General features: G+C 40.4%; 1 protein-coding gene across 7 annotated transcripts in view; it reads right to left on the bottom strand.

Moving 5' to 3' along the window:
* slit2 (slit homolog 2 (Drosophila)) overlaps positions 1-20,835 on the bottom strand; it is a 461,089-nt gene that overhangs the window by 9,519 nt on the left and 430,735 nt on the right. For all 7 annotated transcript variants that reach the window (XM_072562078.1, XM_072561956.1, XM_072561971.1 and 4 more), the window contains 5 exons: positions 20,448-20,585; positions 15,833-16,073; positions 14,702-14,832; positions 5,870-6,024; positions 4,779-5,067 (listed from right to left, as the gene is read on the bottom strand). In XM_072562078.1, coding sequence (XP_072418179.1) covers positions 4,779-5,067; positions 5,870-6,024; positions 14,702-14,832; positions 15,833-16,073; positions 20,448-20,585 — 954 coding nt within the window. The remainder of the gene's footprint in view (positions 1-4,778; positions 5,068-5,869; positions 6,025-14,701; positions 14,833-15,832; positions 16,074-20,447; positions 20,586-20,835) is intronic.

Here is a 20,835-nt window from a genome sequence, read left to right as displayed (position 1 = left end):
GGCAAAACGTATGTTGATCTTCAGAGTGAGAGGACTTGAGTACAGAAATATTTTGCAATTATACAGGGTCTTATTGAGATCACAATTAGAGCATTGTGTGCAGTTTTGGAAGGATATTCCTGCTATAGAGGGAGTATAGTGAAGTTTTCCCATCCGATTCCTGGGATGGCAAAACTGATGTGTGAAGACAGGTTGAATCAGTTTGGATTATTTGCTGGAGTTTAGAAGAATAATGGTAGATGCAAGAAGAATGTTCCCAATGACAAGGGAGTCCAAAACCAGGGGTCACAAAGATTTGGGGTAAACCATTTGGGACTGAGACAAAGAGAAAAGGTTCCTCCCAAAGAGTAGTGAGTCTGTAGAACTCAATACCACAGAAAGCTGTTGAGGCCAAATATTGTGTGATTTCACGGAGCTGACATGGTACTTAGGGTTAAAGGATCAAAGGGGGAAAAGTGAGAACAGGCTATTGAGTTGGATGATCAGCCATGATCATAATGAATGGTGGAGCACTCTTGAAGGACCAAACGGCTTCCTAAAATAAAAAGATACTTCAAGATTGGGTAATGCAACAAAACATGCTTAATATGGCTTTAAGGGAACATGTAAAGATTGTACATTCAGCATGTATAATGTTACTGTATATGATTTCAATTCAAAATTAAAATGTTGTTGAATTTCTATCAGTATTACTGGCACATCATGCAACTAGATTGAAACCAAGGCATGACAATTCCAAACTTAACGTTTAAAGTGATTCAAATTCTTCCTGTTAGAGTATACTAATCGCATAAATCATTTGTTTGGGTTACTTGATTATGTTTCCAACATGCCTCAAAGGAACAATTAGCATCTGCTATACTTGATGATCAGGCTGCTGGGAAATGTTTCTGTGAATCTAGAGCAAATTATCCTCATAACAAAATTTGTGAAAAGCTATATTTATTGTACATTTCCAGATCATTTGTAAATATAGTCAGTACCATTGCTGAATTCTGAGAATATGATTGACTTTAGAGTAACTCACTATAGGTTTGAATATTAGATTTCACCTTTGCAGGGAATTCCACAATGGCAATCATAAACTATGATAATGATTAATTGATGTTATTTAGCCTGGCTTTCCAATCTCCTTAAAATCTCTTGTATTTTACAATGATACACTCCGACTTGTTCATTATTACCCAGGAAATCCAGTACATAGCATTATTATTGTTTCTACTTTCAAAGCAACAGAGGATCTTTATACCTGTGCACATAAATAAGAAATACAAATTGTGACATTTTTTGTAACTAATTCGAGAACCATATGGAAGTGCTACAAAGGTCTCTATTTATGTTAAAGATACAACACTAGATTCCTATTTCAAAGGTCCAAGTTCAAATCTATGTTTCCAATGGTATTTAAAATCAGCCATCATCAGTCTTAAATTCAGAGTCTTAATGAAGCATATGGCAGCAGCTTTCTCCAGCTGGGAATGGCAAGGCCACAGACTGGCAGAGATTCCATCCTTCTGCATTCATCTTGCTGGCAGATCATGCAGTGAGTCTGCCACCTGCAAAGTCTGGAAGCCCAGTATGTCCAAGCTGAGAGACGGGAGGATTGTGGTGGGTGATTACAAAGAAATAGGACAGTTTACGGATCTAAACTTAAAATATAAATTTGAAATTTAAAGCTGTCAGAAAATGTCCAGAATATTTTCATGCTGCAACAAAAGAAGAAAGGAACTATGTGGTCGCCTGCTACTTAACCTCAATACATTCCACTCCCAGGACCAAATGAAAAATGTTTTTACATTATCTTTGCCAAAAGGTATGTTAAACATTACCTCTAACTATGAAGCTCCATCAATAAGCATTTAGAAATGTTTAACATATGCAAGATTAACAACTTAAATGCTAGATAAATAATGGCACGTAGACAAGTTTAATAAAATGTGAATTTAAATGTTTCTATTTACTATTATTAGCAGTTAACAAGAACACATGCAATCTTGCTTATATTATGTTAATCAATTGGTAATTTACCTAGAGGGGTTAGAAGGGATTCACTGAAATGTGAATACATTAAGAAATGTACTGAAAATAGCATATAAATATTGTTAGGAACTTGTGTTGCAGACATTTCGTCCCCTGTCTAGGTGACATCCTCAGTGCTTGGGAGCCTCCTGTGAAGTGCTTCTGTGATGTTTCCTCCGGCATTTATAGTGGTTTGTCTCTGCCGTTTCCGGTTGTCAGTTCCAGCTGTCCGCTGCAGTGGCCGGTATATTGGGTCCAGGTCAATGTGTTTGTTGATAGAATCTGTGGATGAATGCCATGCCTCTAGGAATTCCCTGGCTGTTCTCTGTTTGGCTTGTCCTATAATAGTAGTGTTGTCCCAGTCGAACGCATGTTGCTTGTTATCCGCGTGTGTGGCTATTAAGGATATCTGGTCCTGTCGTTTCGTGGCTAGTTGGTGTTCATGGATACGAATCTAAGCTGTCTTCCTGTTTATCCTATGTAGTATTTTGTGCAGTCCTTGCATGGGATTTTGTACACTATGTTGGTTTTGTTCATGGTGGACATACAGAACAGACAAGAAGACGGGGAACCTATCAACAAAGACTGCATACTCAAACTACTGGACCTGTGCCTCACAACACACTTCACATTCAACAACCAAATATATGAACAAATCAACGGCACACCCATGGCCTCACCCACCTCTGGACTCATAGCAGAAACAGTAATGCAAAGACTAGAACAAACAGTCTTACCGCAAATTCAACCCAAACTCTGGGTCAGATATAGGGATGACACCTTTGTCATCATTAAAAACACAGAAATAGAAAACACACACCGGATCATCAACGCCACACTCACAGGAATCTGATTCACTAGAGAGGAAGAAAAGGACAACCAACTCCCATTCCTAGATGGTACAGAGAACACCGAACGGAGAATTCATCACAAAGGTATACAGGAAAGCCACACACACAGACCAAATCCTGAACTACGAAAGCAACCACCCCAAAACACACAAAAGAAGTTGCATCAAGATACTGTTCAAAAGGGCCGCAACACACTGCAGCACACCTGAACTGCAAAAAGAGGAAGGGGAACACCTATACAATGTATTTGCCAAAAACGGATACCCCCGCAATTTCATCAACAAATGCCTAAGGAAAAGACAACAGAATGAGGACATGCCACAACCCAAAGGACTAGCCACGTTACCATACATCAAGAACATTTCTGAACTGACAGCCAGACTACTACGGCCACTAGGACTCATAACATCACACAAACCAACAGCCACTCTCAGACAACAACTCACCAGGACGAAGGACCCAATACCCAGCATGAGCAAAACCAATGTAGTATACAAAATCCCCTGCAAGGACTGCACAAAACACTACATAGGACAAACAGGAAGACAGCTAACGATCCATATCCATGAACACCAACTAGCCATGAAACGACACAACTAGATATCCTTAGTAGCCACACATGCAGATGACAAGCAACATGGGTTCGACTGAGACAACACTACTATTATAGGACAAGCCAAACAGAGAACAGCCAGGGAATTCCTAGAGGCATGGCACTCATCCACAGATTCTATCAACAAACACATTGACCTGGACCCAATATACCGACCACTGCAACGGATAGCTGGAACTGACAACTGGAAACGGCAGAGACAAACCACTATAAATGCCGGAGGAAACATCACAGAAGTGCTTCACAGGAGGGTCCCAAGCACTGAGGATGTCACCTAGACAGGGGACGAAACGTCTGCAACACAAATTCCCAGCTCGGCGAACACAACCACAACAACGAGCACCCGAGATACAAATCTTCTCACAAACTTTGAATTGTTAGGCACACTAACTTCCATTATCATAGTTGAACATCCCAAGAGGTTCACAAGGACATACTCAAACAAAATTGACGTTGAATGGAAGTAAAAATAATGTTGATCAAAGAGGTACTATGAAGATGCGGTCTAAAGGAGAAGAAAGAAGTTGAGAAACAGAGAGTTTTAGGGTGGCAATTACAGAGTTTAAAGCCTTTGCAGCTCAAGGTACAATTGTAAATGGTGGGATTAAATAGGTGGATGATCCACAAGAGGTCAGAATTGGAGGAGTGCACTACTCTCAGAGGGTTGTCAGGCTGCAGGAAATTATAGAGATGAGGAGGGGAGAGACCACAGAGGAATCTGAACACTGAATCAAAATTTTAAATGGAAATCTTGGTGGACCAGCATCCAATGTAGGTCAGTGAGCACAGCCCATAATGTCTCCTGAGGTAAAATCACTCGTGAAATTTGACTAAGATTCTTTGAAACCCTTTACAATTAATGTCATTAATGATACATAAATAGACACAATAAAATCTCCAGTGCATTCAGCATCAAATTCAATGAAAGGAAGGTGAGGAAGTGCTGAAATTAGGTCAGTGCGAATCAAAAGGCATTTTTCAGTTATCTATATGACAAGTTGGCATTTGTAAGTTGAAATTTCTATGAATTGGTCTTTCAAAGAGAAAATAAATGGAAGAAAATAGCACTCTCCTTTTAGCAAATGTTTTAGAACAGTCACTCAGCTACAATAAAAGATGCTGATCTGAGTCTGGAGATTTCCGATGGGCTTTTTCTGACCTGCAAACACTGTTTCTATTGAAATGCAAAAGTGGGAGAGTATTCCCTTCTCAAATACTTTCCAATTTTAAAAGTACAAAGAAAAGAGTATTTAGCTAATAAAAATAACTAAACAACAAGCAATACAATTACTTACTTATTGCCCTGACATGGATCATTTGTTTGCTGGTCACAAAGGGTTCCTGTCCAACCTCCTTCACATTCACAGGTGAAGCTGGACTGGCCAATGGCGTGGCACGTACCATGCTGGCACATCTTCTTCTGACAGGGTTCACAGCCTGGCAGAATGCCAATCTGCATTGGAACTTTCTTAAAGTCCTGCAGCTCGTTGTTAATATATAAATTGCGAATGCAGCCATGAAAACTGGTACCATTTTGGCCTGGTCCTTGGCGCAGAGCTGCAAAGTTTGTCTTGGTCGGCATACCTACAAAGGAACAAAAGTACAGGAATAATTCAGGGCACTAAATGTAATTTTAAGTCATTAGTGAGATCACAAAGCAATAATTAAGCATGTTCCAAGTGATATGAAAATATCTTTCATTGTTCATTTCCTTAAATCATTAAATACTTATAATTAAAATCATCCGTTCTTTTAAGCCATGCTTCTTTTATATTTTCTGCCTCAGATCCACATCAGCAGTACCCTGAATATCTAAGTCTCCAGTCAACATATGAGTAAGAATCCATTATGCTAAAAGCATTTTAAATTGGAAAATCACAGACAGAAGCCTGAATTGCACCACTCAAAGGCACACTGTGTAGGTGTTCTGGAGCAGAACCCTTGGGAGTATCATCACTTAAGCTGCAAACACATCTATAAAAGAGACAAGTGTAATCACTAAATCAGTGCCCTAGGTAATGCAATGCTACTTTTGTGTAATTGTTTCAGTAAATGTTACCTCACATGCAAATCTGTTAATCCATCAGCATTTGCCTTGAGCAAAATTATCAAGAAAATTATTATGCAAAATAGTCTGCTTTATTAATTCAACACATCTCTATAATCACCAATTTACAACATTTTAATAGATGTTTTATTCTAAACATATTTCTGAGTTTAAGCAAATGGTATGAAATATCCTAATAGCTGATAGGATGTTGCTGATGCATTTCATGCCAGGTTTTGCTCTTTGGCTGGAACTATTAAGGATTACAGAAAACAAGAGTCATTGAAAGGAATTTCCTTATCATGTAAATGTAGGAAATTTTCTGGAACTCTACCATACCTCCAACGTAGAGAGGGGAGTCTATGTTGAGTGTGGATTGTCTGGCTAAATTGTTAATAGTTTTAGGATTTCCTCCATCTATCACGAGGCTTAACATTTGATCAGCTGCTACCAGCTCCAGACTGTGAAAGTTGCCATCATTGATTGTTTCCACGCTGTAGAAAGAATAGCAGAAAGTCATCTGGACAATGGATATATAGTATTGCTTTTAAATCAGAGAGATTTACTTAAAAAAGCTACCTAGAATACAACAGAAGTTTGCATGCATCCAATATATAATTCCTAATGATCTTATATATGTTTTTCAGCTTAAATTCAAATGATTGATTCCTTGCAACTATTAGTAAAAGCTTCCATTAGAATGACTCCAGATCACTACCATAACTGCCCTGGACTCCAACTCCATGGACTGCCTAAGGTAATGTCAGATTCCCAAAGGCTGGAGAATATTGCTGTATGTAATGATCCTGGTTGCAGTTTGCTTGGCCTTTCTGTTAACACAGATAAAAATCAATGCAGTGCCCACTATGGAGTTCGGGCTCCATAGAGGGAAGGAGCTGGCAGCAAATCTGAATGGCTAACAGCTTCAGAGTTTGGGCCTTCCTCCCAGTAAGGGGCAGAAGTTGCACTGTCCATCAATATAACCCATGTAATGGCCTATCAGCTAGCTTGTTCCCCTGTGAGGGTGACGAGAGAGAGGCTGACGCCTGGTACTTAAAAGCTTGTCGATACTGGGGGCAGACAGAGGTAAATATATTTTTGTTCTGCAACACTGTCAAAGAATATAAATAAATGGAGCTGTGATATGGATCAGCTGTCATGTCGCAAAATGGAGTAACAGGCTTGAAGGACTCGTGTTTCTGCAAACTGCTTTTCCAACAAACAGTCTCCAAGATTACTGCGCAGTGTAGGCTCAGACCATAGTGACAAACGTCACATTATAAATGGGTCAGTGATGAACTAAATTCTTTTTTTTATTAAAGACATGTTTATCTGGCAAAGAATGGGTTTCACATCTGTCATACCTGAATAAGGTCGGAAGTTGAGTATACAAATGACCAGTTGTCAGTAAAGAATATTAGCTCTTTCAGAGATTACATACAAACATATCTTGATTGCCTTTGCTAGCAGCTGATCAGTGGAAGTGTGAAAAGCACTAAAATAATGTGCTTAATTATGTGCGGTGCCTCAGGGAGATGGATGTTTTCTGTCTCACACAGACTTAATGGAAGACCATTTGTCACAGCAACAATTCACATATGACTGATGGAGACTATGCATAGTGTAACCCAGTACCTCACTGTCAACCTCATCCTGACTTTACTGATTAGAAGCACAGCTTTGTGAAGTGTTATTTCTATTAGTACAAAGACAGCTTCATTTGTGAGATTAAAGACTTTGCACATCAACTAAACTGTCATCATTTTTAAGGTGGAAATTTTCAGGACTGAAAATGAAAGGACTATTTTGTATCGATTGGGCAAAATATTCGAAGTTTGAACAATAATAAAACAAACTAGAAAAGGGTCAGCATATCGGACAACAAACAAATGTTAAGTCTAGATTTGGGCATTTACCCATAGGGTCCACTTTGGCCACTGATGCTGTTCATTCCATTGAGTGTTTCTAGCATTTGTTTTCTTTTCCTTTCTAAGTTCCAGCATCTGCAGTGTCTTGCCATTTATCTTAAACAAGCAGATTCAGCATGGCCATATGCAAGCACTTAGTCATAATTACCAATATGAGCATATACCATGTGATAAACCATATCACTGCTATATTGCAGCTGTACTAAAACCCCATGATAATGTCTCCATTGACTGAAGTCATAGCAATAAATGAGAAATGTGAAGTATTACATGCTTGTAACTGAATTGAGTTAATTATTAGCAGTATCTTTGTGTTATGAAATATGAGACATGTAGCCAGAAGGACTTGTCACTATTCTACATATGAATGAAAAGTTGTCTAATTTATGTCTTATAGCACAACATTTCTCATTTTTTTCTGACTCTGCAATTAATTCTTGCATTGCTAGCGGTTGCTAGGTTTGAAGAATCTGGATGAATTATTACAGTCAGCTAGTTTCAAGCATGTTGCTGCAGTCTAGTCCTTTAGAAAGAACGTTGGTTGCAGATTAATTTCAGAGGACTATCAAAATTTGTTTTTCTTCCCTAAAACAATATTGAAATCTATACTTCTTTATGTTTGTAAACTGGAGAGTGAATCTATTTTGTTCCCATTCCCCTGGTTTTGTGAAGATCTTGGGGTTAATCTAAGGTGAGCAATGCTACGCTGAAATGGTGTGAGCATGACCTTGAATTTATTGTCTTGTTGGTATGTAGCGGTGAACATCAAATGAACAGAGTTGATGCCTTGGGAATGGCTGTTGAAAGGAGAAAGCAAAAGAGGGAAACCACCTGGAATGATCTCGTTTTATCAGACATCAGATACGTTTTCAGGGAATGGTTTCTTTGGAGCTGCTGGTTCCAAAGCCCTACACAAGGGAACTGCAGGGCTTGGAAAATTGTCAATAGACTGCTGAGCTTCCTAAAGTCATGAATTGGATCAAACATATCTCACATGCTACTCCTGGAATACGCATCCATAAGTAAAACAAACAAGCATGGCAAGAAACACACACACATATATACAGCAGATGTGGCTTTCACTCCTATTGCTCAACATGCTAAAAGTAATCCATTTGTGCTGTTTGAGGAAACCTGCTCAATTATCACTGCAAAGTGAATATCGGAATAACAAACAAAGAACGATAAATTTTAAAGAAGTCAAATATCACCAGTTATTTATGCTTTTACAACCTGATTTGGACAAGATGTATCAATTCATTTGTGTTTGCAAAACTGTCTGTTTCATACACAAGTAGATCTGCTAATTGTATCACTCAAACATAAGTCATTCAGGCAATAAATTTGCTATGAGCAGGGATGCAATATTCTCAGCCTGTGTTGTGGCTTTTTGAGTGTCTGGGGATCTAATTAATCTCTGGTTAACCCTGACAACAGCTCTATTATTCTACCAATGAGACTGAACTTAAGTAACTCTATGCCAATATAAAACCTTGACCAAAATTCTTTTTGGGCCTTGCTATTATTTTTTCTGTAAAATTGGGGTATGTTGAACAAAATATACTTTGGATTTATCCTGTATACTTGAATATTTGTGGACCTCGTGTATGAGTTGACTCCCAACCTTTTAGTTAAAAGATCCAAACTCTTCATATTTACCAGCTGAGTGTGCCTTTGAAGGCAAACTCTCTGCAGAGCAAACTCATGTATTCACAGATTCTTAGTATAACATCGCATTGGTTGCAGTTGTTCAGCTCATTGTGTTTGTAGGTGGTATCAAGAGTACTACCTCACCAGTTCACTTTGCATTTGCACGACATTTTCTGGAAATTGAAGGGCAGATGGGTTGCCAGGAAAGATCTCTAACTAGGCAATTCCGATGGTGAGATGGTGGGAGAGGCCCAGACGTCAAAGCTATTGCTCATGTAAATGTCAAACCCCATACTTTTTAGCTAAAAATTTCATCTCAGAACCCCAACTTTTTCAGGAGTATATATGGTATTTGTCTACCATTGAACCAATGATTTTTAAAATTGGCTAACGTGCTCATATGCAGTACTCTGAATTCATCAGCTGAAATTGATTCACCAGTGTCAATACTGCAAACACAGTATATAAACCTCACATGGCTCAAAATGCACCACCCAGATACTAATCACAACTATGAGGGATAAATGGTGCAAGTCAAATTTCATTATTTATGCAAGTAACAAATTTATTTCCTCTTCAATACAATGCTTAGGTTCTATTTCCAATCAGATCAAGATCAACTTTAGTTTTATTTATTTCCCTGTTAATGCTCAATCTTAAGGGAAGAAAAGAATTATCATTCACACAGAATCTTTAACATCTTTAACAGATATCAGAAGGCTTCAGGTCCACTGAATTACTTGTAAACTCACTACTGTACAGGCACAACTGTTCAAACAGTGAATGCTGGTGACATTTTTAAAGGGATGAGCTTACAGGACCTTCTCACTCTAACAGTATGAGGGAATGATTTGGAGATGCCGGTGTTGGACTGGGGTGTACAAAGTTAAAAATCACACAACACCAGGTTATAGTCCAACAGGTTAATTGGAAGCACACTAGCTTTCGGAGCGCCGCTCCTTCATCAGGTGGTTGTGGAGGACACAATTGTAAGGCACAGAATTTATAGCAAAAATATACAGTGTGATATAACGGAAATTATACCTTGAAAAATACCTTGATTGTCTGTTGAGTCGAACAAAGCTAACATACAGAGATGAAACTCTCTCAACTAATGACAAATCTGTATTCAGTGAGTGCAGTCAGAAAATAATCGGCAAGGGCTGGTTGAGGAGGGTAGGTATTGGTTGTGAGGGGTCACTAAGTACATTTTATCTGTGTTGTAGGCATATGAACAAAATGTCATAAGTGCTGTTTAAAAACCTACTTGCTATTGTGTTGGGGCAGTGATGGGTACTATGGGCTTCCTCCATTTTTGTCACCAACGCAAAAGACTAATCCAGATCTGGAAAAAGAAATGCTGTACTACCTGGGCCCAGGTTGCTTCAATTCCTGCTTCCCCCTCAGTGAGTCTAACTGTACTGTCAAGGTATGCTATATTTTGCCCGAGGTAGTGATTGTCAGTTTAACAATGAGTCCTATGGAGCTGGGGATGCAGGAACTCCGGTTAATGGGCCATCCAATCATTGAGGAGTACTCTAACATCAGTGAGATCAGGGAGATATCAGAGCTTACACCCCTCATGTTGTTAATAAGGAAATTGACAGCGACCAAGTACAACTGTGTCTCAATTTCCAGTGGATTCTACGGGACTATTAACCAAACTTTCAGTGGGTATCCAGCAAGAATGGAGAAAATTTGGAGTCTTTTGTTACTTAAGCAGCACTGAAGTGCAACTATGTCTTGGGAAAATTTGCAAATAGTTTAAAATCAAATGGACATGGCAATGAGACATTTCTTTTCAGCTTGACAACTTGGGTTCAAATGCTTACAAATCTGATGTGATAAGAGATTTTCCCAGGGGGCTTTGGGACTGCACTCTTGGATCAATTGAGGGTTCTGAGCAGAAGGACTGGCATGGCAATGTTCCTGGAGGGGGTCATCCAATGAAGTACGTTGGACAGCCTCCTTGAACTGCAGCTCCAATCAGAATGCTCGCAGCTGTTGAAGATACCAGCCTCACTGGCAGAGGTTGATGCTGCTGAGGCACTGATCGAAAGGGGACTGCAGCACAAAAGACCCACTGAGGGAATCTCTCTGACCATGCTCCTGTCTCTGGGGCTAGGAACGTCCATGGATAGCTGCAAAGATTAATCATCCCTAAGTGGTTCCTTAAGTATTTCAATATTCAAATGTGACTGGGCTATCTTGCTGCTGCCTGCCTCTCCACCAACCTTCACCAGGCTGGGAGAAATCTGCCCAAAATCCATGTCTGCCATCAATAAAAGAGTGTCATCTGGAAATCATTCATTGGACCAGTCACCACCCAGTTTTCAGTTGCCTAAACCCAAAAATTGAAGTGGATCTAATCTACAATTTAGTTTACAATAGTAGGTCATGCGTAAAATATTACAGTGCTTCAGTGAGATTCAAGTTAATGTATATTGTAGGTGTGCAATACAGGAACCTTGACTTTGCAACTGGTAATGCTATGGAATTAGGTTTGCAGGGCTTGAATAAGGTCAGTTACAGTTATAATATGATGGGGAACTATTCCTCACCGCACTGAGGCAACACAGGCAAAATGCAAATTTTGTGTTGTCGGTTGATCATCAGTACTAATCTGGTTAATGAGTGACCACATGTTTGTCCTGGGGACAGCTTCATGCAAGACTAGCATGTGTTAAAATCAACTAGGAGAGAGTGAGGACTGCAGATGCTGGGGATAAGAGCTGAAAAATGTGTTGCTGGAAAAGCGCAACAGGTCAGGCAGCATCATGCCCGAAACATCGATTCGCCTGCTCCTTGGATGCTGCCTGACCTGCTGCGCTTTTCCAGCAACTCATTTTTCAGCTTAGCATGTGTTAAAGCCTGTTTGCACTTTATAAAGGGAAAGGACATACTGGCAGCAGTAGAAGTATTAACAATTTCAGCAAGAGGGTCTCAGGATGAGTAAAGACCATGGAAGAAGCTGTAGGCCTAACACAGGACTCCCAGACTATCTTTTGCAGTGTTGAAGGCCATAGTCTGAGAAATGGAAAGAGGATAGACTTTAAGTTTCCATAGGGATCCAGGAGGCCCAGCAGCCTCCTGTTCGGTTTCCCTCCAGTACGGAAATGGGAGCATGTAGTCACTGTGTTAAACATAAAGATCAAAGATTTTGGCCCAGAGGACTTGGCTACTGTGATGCAAAAAAAATTGCTGACCTCGCACAAGTGAGGAAATGCATCTTTTTCACATACCATCTCCTAGTCATGGCACCGGTAACCATGCACACTGCTCAAATCCTTACACCCTCATCATTCACACACTCCAGCAAATGTTCATGCCAAACATTTCCTCATGTACATTAATTCACCTTCACAAAACTACCACAGCTGGAAGTCTCACATCTGTATCTTGCAGGTTCCAAAGAATCCCAGCTGTTTACTTCTGGCAGACCCAATCAGACACACTGTAACCCAGTCACAAGTTTCAGGACAAGAATCATAGCATCCCTACAATGTGAAAACAGGCCCTTCGGCCCAACAAATCCACACTGACCCTCTGAAGAGTAACCCACTCAGACCCGTACCCAATTTTACCCCAGACTAATTTACCTCATCTACACATCCCTAAACACTATGGTCAATTTAGCTTGGCCAATCCACATAACCTGCACATCTTTGGACTGTGGGAGGAAACCAGAGCACTGGGAGGAAACCCACGCAGACACAGGGAGAAGGTGCAAACTCCATACAGACAGTTGCCCGAGGCTGCAATCAAACCTGGGTCCCTGGCGCTGTGAGGCAGCAATGCTAACCACTGAGCCACCATGCTGCATGTTGCATATAATGGGAGGAAGGAGCAGAGAATCTATAAGGAGCAGACATACCTGTATTGCCTGAACTCTGTGAAGAATTACAGGCCTGCACTACTGGCGCAGCAGTGAGGTCCCTAAGAACTGCAGCTGGGGTAAGTCAGGTTGCAGCCTGATGGTGAAACAGCTGACGGTGAAACACCATGACTTGACCTGACAATCACCAGCCAGATACTCATACTGCATGTTCTCCAGAGAGTAGCATGGAGTTGACAGCTGCACACAAGATAGTGGAATGCAACTGAAGGAAGGAAATCCCCATGTGCCAGTACAGACAAGTCAGCTGCAGGCAACTCCAATGAGGACTTTAGTGTATAAGGAAACAGCTGATAGGCAGTGGGCACTGGATTGCTCGTGCACTGGCAGGTTTGCCACAAAGCTGTCTTGGGCAATACGAAAGAGCTCATCTCCAACATAACACAGGGCTTTGTGCAGAGCTTGGAGTCTGTCCTTATCACCTTAATTCCATGAAAGCACTTATGGGCCGAAAGTGATGTCTCAGCTTCTACTGCAGTACAGGTAGAAGTCAGCCAAAATCTCCGTGCTGCAATCGGAGCTCAGCCCAAGGGCAATGCATCTTTGCTTGCTGCAGTGTAAGGTTAGACAGCTGCTGCCTCATTTGTCTACATAGTATGTAGACCTTCACAGTAAATCCAGCAAACTGTTCTCTCAGCAGAATACCAGGACTGAGGAGGCACTGAGATATGTCTCAGAGAATGTGTCCGGAGGTCCATGGAGTTCAAATATGCTGTTCTCATTCAGGATGAGGACAGCCATGTTTTTCTCGTGCTCTTGCTGAGAAATTTCAGCCAGCCCAGAGTGCTGCCACTTCAGATAGTCAAGGTCATCCTGCAACACTATCTGCATTCTTATCCGCTCAGAGTCACAACCATCTACCAGATCTGCTGTAGCTGTGAGAGCTAACACTGTAATAGGAACACCAAGACAGGCATAGGCTTTGGAAGAAAGCACGGAGGTACAATGTGATTAGTTCTGTTTCATACTGGAAACATTGTTTGACAAAGTTGTGAATTTATTTTTAAGAGATGTCCTATTCTAGACTCTCAATTTTATCTTGTATTGCACAATCTATTTATTTAATTGTGCCGATTCTTTAAATATTTTTGCATGGCTGCACACAAATAATAAGTTAAATGGATCCATGTTTATGCTAGGCTTGTGTGGTAGCTATTTTTCAACAGTCAAAATGACCTCAGCTGAAAGTCCCACATTGATGCCTTTAAAGAATGTGAGTGGAGATCCATCATGCAGCTGAATGCATAATCAACTGGGCATGCTTAAAACAGACCATAGGCAAGACCTGGGAGGTCCAGTGCTATATCAGAGTTGGACACTGACTGAAGTCATGATCTCCCATTTCTATATGTATTCAGCACATGCATAGTGAGTTTGTCCTGTCACATCTCCCAGTTGACAATGACATGCACTGCATCAGAAGTGACAGGAAGCCTATCCATTGCTATTTTTAACCTTCTGAGCTTCTACGATGGTGCTAAAGATTCCAATTTTATGGTCTCAGTGCCTTAAATAGAAAATATTCCTTAGAATTAATGACTAACCTTTATGGAGATAATGTTTGCAAAATAAAAATCGACCTTTTTTTAAAAGCAGTTCTCCAATACTATACATGTTACTTCCCCCATCTTCATTTGCCAAGCATTCTTCGTATGAGGTCACAATTGCCAATGGAGGGAGAGTTCATCCATCACTCACCTGTAAATGGCTGATGCTGGATAGGTACCAGTGTCATAGCTGACACGTACCCGCCCACGGAAAAGCTCCACAGCAATGTGATCACTGTCCCCTTTGTACAGCAAAATCCCATTGTCTTCATCTGTAGCAACCTTAGCAATGTCAAATGAAAAAAATCAGCTCATCAGATCTTCATGGAACTGTCAAGGTAGATATTTATTGTGGGCAATGGTTCTAAAAATGTAACATTGGATCAGATATCCACTATATGCAATGCCTAAAATTCAGTTCCACTACAAGCATTTACATGGAGCATTGAACAATACAGCATAGGAACAGGCCCTTTGGCCCATCATGTCTGTACCAACCCTGATGCTATTCTAAACTCATTCCATCTGCCTGCACATGGTCCATATCCTTCCATTCCCTGCCTGTTCATGTGTCTGTCTAAAAGCCTCTTAAACATAGCTATTGTATCTGTTTCTATGATCTTCCCTGGCAGCTCTGCATAAAAAAAATGTCTCACACATCACCTTTAAACTTGCCACTCACATTTTAAACCTATGCCCCCCCCCCCCCCGCTCCCCAGGTATTTGTCTTTGTTTTTCCCACTTTCCCCTCCTTGCTGCAGATACTAGGCTCATCTTACTTGTGTCTTGCCTTCCCTTGAAGTGCAGGCACAAACCCAAGCAGTAAGGTTGCTGGCAGTAAGCAGTCAAAGTGTGTGGATGACGTTACAACAACCTTTCTTAGAAGCAAAAGTACAAATCTTGAAACGTGAAGAAATCTCAACTGGTTTAAAAAGGCATTATTCAGCATTAGTAAGGAGTACTTGGTAAAACTTACAATGTTTGTTTGCAAAAAATACATCAAAATTCTGACTGAAACACAAATGTATCATGGTCCATGAGAATGACAAGTTCTCCTGATTATTATTCCTCGATTCAGATAGAGGTTTAGCGCAATTTAAATCTCAGAAGGCATGTTTTGAGAAATATGATCGCAAAATAAAAGTAAGTTAAGACCTGAATATGTATGTAAACTGGACTTCTGTAGAAAAGTTACTTTTTTGTGGCTGAATTAACATAAAAGAGTATTTAATAAAGACACATACCTAATATTAAGTACTGCCAATTGGAACATTTTTCTTACCTGGAGAGAGATATTAGGCTGAAGCTGTATATTTGGTGAGGGAATCTGGAGGTAGGAATCTCTGTTGACAAAGTTCACACTAACCAATTTTTCACACTTGTTGCCTTCATAACCAGCCAGACATTGGCAAACTGGCTCATTTCCAATTTCAATACACTGAGCTCCATTCTGGCATTCAAAATGATCACAGGGGCTGGTGCGAGGTAAAACCATTGGTGGGGTCAGCTCACAAAACAGACCGCTGAAAAAGATATTTAATAAGAAAATGGGCTTTAGTACTTCTAGAAAAAGTTTTGTAAGATATAAATAATACCTGAACAAATGCAGTATCTATCAAACAGTCTGAGATTGTAAATTCATCAATGAAGCGGCTAAAATCACATTTAGAAAATAAGGAAATCTAGAAGTTTTGTATCATAAGCAAAAGCTCCAAGAATGGAAATCAATTTACTAGATTGGAACTAAATGAGTAGGTATCATTTAATCTGTAGAGGATATACATACAACCATAAGAGTGCCACTTAGCCCTGTGGCCATTCAATAAGATCTCACTGTTGACCTGACTGTAACCTCAAATTCACATTCCCACTGTCACCTGATAGCCTTTCATCCTCCTGCATACCAAGATTGATCAACCTCTGCTTTAAGAATATTTAAACTCTGTTTCCACCATCTTTTCCATAAGACCATAAAACATAGGAACAGAAATTAGGCCATTCAGCCCATTGAATCTGCTCCACCATTCAATCATAGCCAATGAGCTTCTCAACCCCTTTCTCCCACTTTCTCCCTGTGACCCTTAATCCCCTTGGCAATCAATACCTATCTATCTCTGTCTTAAATATACTCAATGACCCGGCTCCACAGCCTTCTGTGGCAGTGAATTTCACAGATTCCCCACTCTCTGGCTGAAGGCGTTTCTCCTTATCTCCATTCTGAAGTGTCTTCCCTTTACTCTAAGGCTGTGCCCTCAGGTCAGAGTCCTTCTTACCAATGGAAACTTCTTCTCAACATCCAATCAGTCTCGGTCATTCAGTATTCTGTACGTTTCAATTAGAATCCCCCTTATCCTTCTAAACTCCAACGAGCATAGACGCAGAGTCCTCAAACGTTCCTCTTATGTTAAGCTTTTCATTCCTGGGACCATTCTCGTGAGCCTCCTCTGGATATGCTCCAGAGCCAGTACATCCTTTCTGAGATATGGGGTCCAAACCTGCACATAATACTCCAACTGTGGTCTGACCATATTCTGGAAGGGAGTTCCAAAAGCTAACAATTCTCTTGGGGATGAAACTTCATCTCATCCCTTTAAAAAGTGTGATCTCTTACTTTTAAACAGTGACCTCAATCCTAGATTCTTCCATAAGAGGAAACATCCTCATCACATCTACCGCTACCCTGTCAAGACTCTTTACGATCTTATGTCACTCCTTACTTTTGTAAACAGCAGCGGATAGAAGCCTTGACTGTCCAACCTTTCCTCATATGACAACCCTCATATTAAGTGAGTTAGCAAAGATCTGGTAAATGGTATATGACCTGGGGAAATGTTAAACCGACCATTTTGGAAGGAAGAATAAAAGTATATTATCGAAATGGTGGAAAATTGCAGAGGGGTCTGTGTTGCCCAGTGCATGAATCACAAAAGGCTAGTATTAATTCCGTGCCTTTTTGATAAGCTCCCATTGCCTCCTTTTTTTCTACCACATGTTCATATTAGGCACCTGTAAACTACTTCTTTACCATTAGTCATTGCTACCCAAACCATTTCACATCCTGGTTGCCTGAACTTTGCTCATTTCTCATGATATGGAGATTCTCGTGTTGGACTGGGGTGGACATAGTTAAAAATCACACAACACCAGGTTATAGTCCAACGGGTTTATTTGGAAACACTAGCTTTCGGAGCGACGCTCCTTCATCAGGTGGTTGTGGAGTGTAAGATCATAAAACACAGAATTTGTAGCAAAAGTTTACAGTGTGATGCAACTGAAATGATATATTGAAAAAGACCTGCATTGTTTGTTAAGTCTCTCATCTTTTAGAATGGGCATGTTGGTTTCAGTTCTTTCATGTGTAAATCCCAGAACCTTTTTAAAAGTTACACTCTCAAATGAACTTTAACAATAGGTGTCATGTCAGCCTAGATAATGCAATGAAGGTGTGAGGTTAAAGTCTGTCAGTGCTTCGATGTTCAGACTGATTCTATTTCTAACAAAGGGATTTACAGAATCTTACATGGATCATGCAGTTTTTGAGCAAAATAAAATATAATTCTACAAGTACAAATTCACCCCACACACATATGTGCGTGCATGTTTGTGTAAATCTGAGGGGGGAGTGTGTGTGAGAGAGTGTGTGTATATGTATTTGTGTGTGAGTGTAAGGGGGGTATAAGTCTATGAGAGGCCTGAACAGGCTGTGAATCAGTCTGAACATTGGGACATAGACAGCCAGACTTTAACCCAACACCTTCAATGTATTATCTGAGTTGACATGGCACCTATTGTTAAAGTTCACTTGAGAATGTAACTTTAAAAAAGGATCTGGGATTTGAAAGAACTGAACCAACATGGTCATTCTAAAAGCTGAGAGACTTAATAAACAATCCAGGTCTTTTTCAATAATAAACTTAATAAACAATCCAGGTCTTTGTGTGATTTTTAACCTCATTTCTCATGATTGTACTCATACCATTGTTAACCAGCAGAGCTACCTCTCCACCTTCTCATAGCTTCTGGTCCTTCCTAAGTATGCTACGTCCTTCAATACTCAGTGACCAATCCATGTCGTCACACAGCCATGTGTCTGTAAAGTCTACCAGATCATATTTCTTTTTACACGCTCAGTTAATCTCTTTTGTTTTAATGCTATGTGGATTCAGATGGAGAATCTTCTGTTTTATCTTTTTATTCTTTCCTGTAACATTTCCAGGCTCATCTGTTGATTTCTACTCAATCTGCAGTCTTTAGCCCTTTCTATCACTATCATTTTGTGGTATTAATGCCTTTCTCTTTTGCCTTCCCTTTGATTTATCACGTTTTTCAAAGTTTGATCTCTTCCCCCACTATTCAGTTTAAAATCTCTCTACTTCTGTAATTATGTGGTTCACCAAAACATCAGCTTTAGCACTGTTCAATGGAGACCATGTGTATGAATTCCAATTTCCCCAGTACCGGTGCCAGTACCCTCTGAGCCAGAACACACTTTTCCCACACTGATCTTTCAGCCAAACATTCAAGTCTCTAATCTAATTTGCCCCAGGTCAGTTGGACATAGCTCAATTAATAACCAATGATTATAACCTTTGAGGTTTTGCTTCCTGATGTGATGCCTAGCTCCTCTTTCTATGGCCCAAATTTTCTGAAGGCCAGATAGTTGTTTCTGCCATAGAGATGGGAGTTGCATGTCGGGACCATACACAACTCCCAGTGTTGTGGAGGAGCTGGTGTCAGACTGGCGTGGACAAAGTCAGAAATCACACGACACCAGGTTACAGGCACTACACCTGATGAAGGGGTTCCACTCTGAAAGCTTGTGTTAGCAAATACACTTGTTGGACTATAACTTGGTGTCATGTGATTTCTAACTTTGTCAATTCCCAATGTAGCAGACTCCAAAGGAATTGCCCAGGAGATTGAAGATTCCCTATGCCTGGACTGTGATTCTATTCTCCCATTTACCATGTGCAAAACACAGCAAATCAACTGGTAATCTTCTAGTTCTGCTGAACATTCTGGTGATATATTAGGAGAAAGGGGTGGCACGGTTGCTCAGTGGTTAGCACTGCTGCCTCACAACACCAGGGACCCAGGTTCGATTCGGGCAACTATCTGTATGGAATTTGCACATTCTCCCCATGTCTGCGTGAGTTTCCTCTGGGCGGTCTGGTTTCCTCCCACAATCCAAAGGTGTGGAGGTTAAGTGAATTGGCCATGCTAAATTGCCCATAGTGTTCAGGGGTGTGTAGATTAGGTTTGTTAGTCATGGGAAATGTAGAGTAATTGACTAGGGGAATGGATCTGAGTGGGATACTCTTCAGAGGATTGGCGTGGACTTGTAGGACTGAAGGGCCTGTTTCCACACTATAGGGATTCTATGATTCTCTATGATCCTATGAAAGTGAGGACTGCAAATACCATAGAATTCAGAGTCTAAAAGGGTGTTGCTGGAAAAACACAGCAGATCAGGCAGTATGTGAGGAGCAGGAGAATTGATGTTTAGGGCATGAGCCCTTCATCAGGAATGATATATTAGTATCGGATGACTTGCACTATGCCTTCTGGGAAGGCCTGTTACAATATTGACCAATACTAACAATTTGAAGAGGGTGGCCATTCTTTGATTCTAGCTTTGGCATTGATGACAAACATGTGGTGAGCTTGTTTCCTTTACAGTCATACAGTACTTTCACTATCAGAGCTCACATCCGTGAGTCAACCACATACTTTCCCTCCATGCTTCAAATATATACAAACGCTGACACTGCTGTCATAAGTTAAACCAGCTTTTGAGAAACAAAACTGACAGGGTTTTATGAATCAGTATATTCCTCAGAGTGTCCTGCTTTGGCAAAACTCTTTACATTCCCAATATCTCCCCCAACAAGGCCCACCTGTAACCTTCTGGACAGATACATGTGTACCCATTCACTGCATCGATGCACTGTGCATTGTTTTTACACTTGTTCTCCTGACAGTCATCATAGTCAATGTCACAATGTTCACCGACATATCCAGGTGTGCACTCACATCTGTAAAACAGAAAGTAATCTCCAAAAGTCAGATAAAATACTCATCAGTTAAGTCTTTCAAAAATCATGCTTTCTTTGCAAAGGATGGTGTCCCTGATCAACCTCTTTTTGAATGCTGTCAGAGAAATGTTGGTTACTTTCCAAACGCCTCTGGGTAATCGGAAATGTGGATTACAGAATCTGATACCGTCAATGCGATTTGTTCATATTTATAGTTGAGCACCACTGTGAAAAGCCTGATCTTCTAAAG

Source organism: Chiloscyllium punctatum, chromosome 1 (genome assembly GCF_047496795.1).
Source record: "Chiloscyllium punctatum isolate Juve2018m chromosome 1, sChiPun1.3, whole genome shotgun sequence".
NCBI classification, from domain to species: Eukaryota; Metazoa; Chordata; class Chondrichthyes; order Orectolobiformes; family Hemiscylliidae; genus Chiloscyllium; species Chiloscyllium punctatum.
This window is presented reverse-complemented; position numbering and strand designations above follow the sequence as displayed.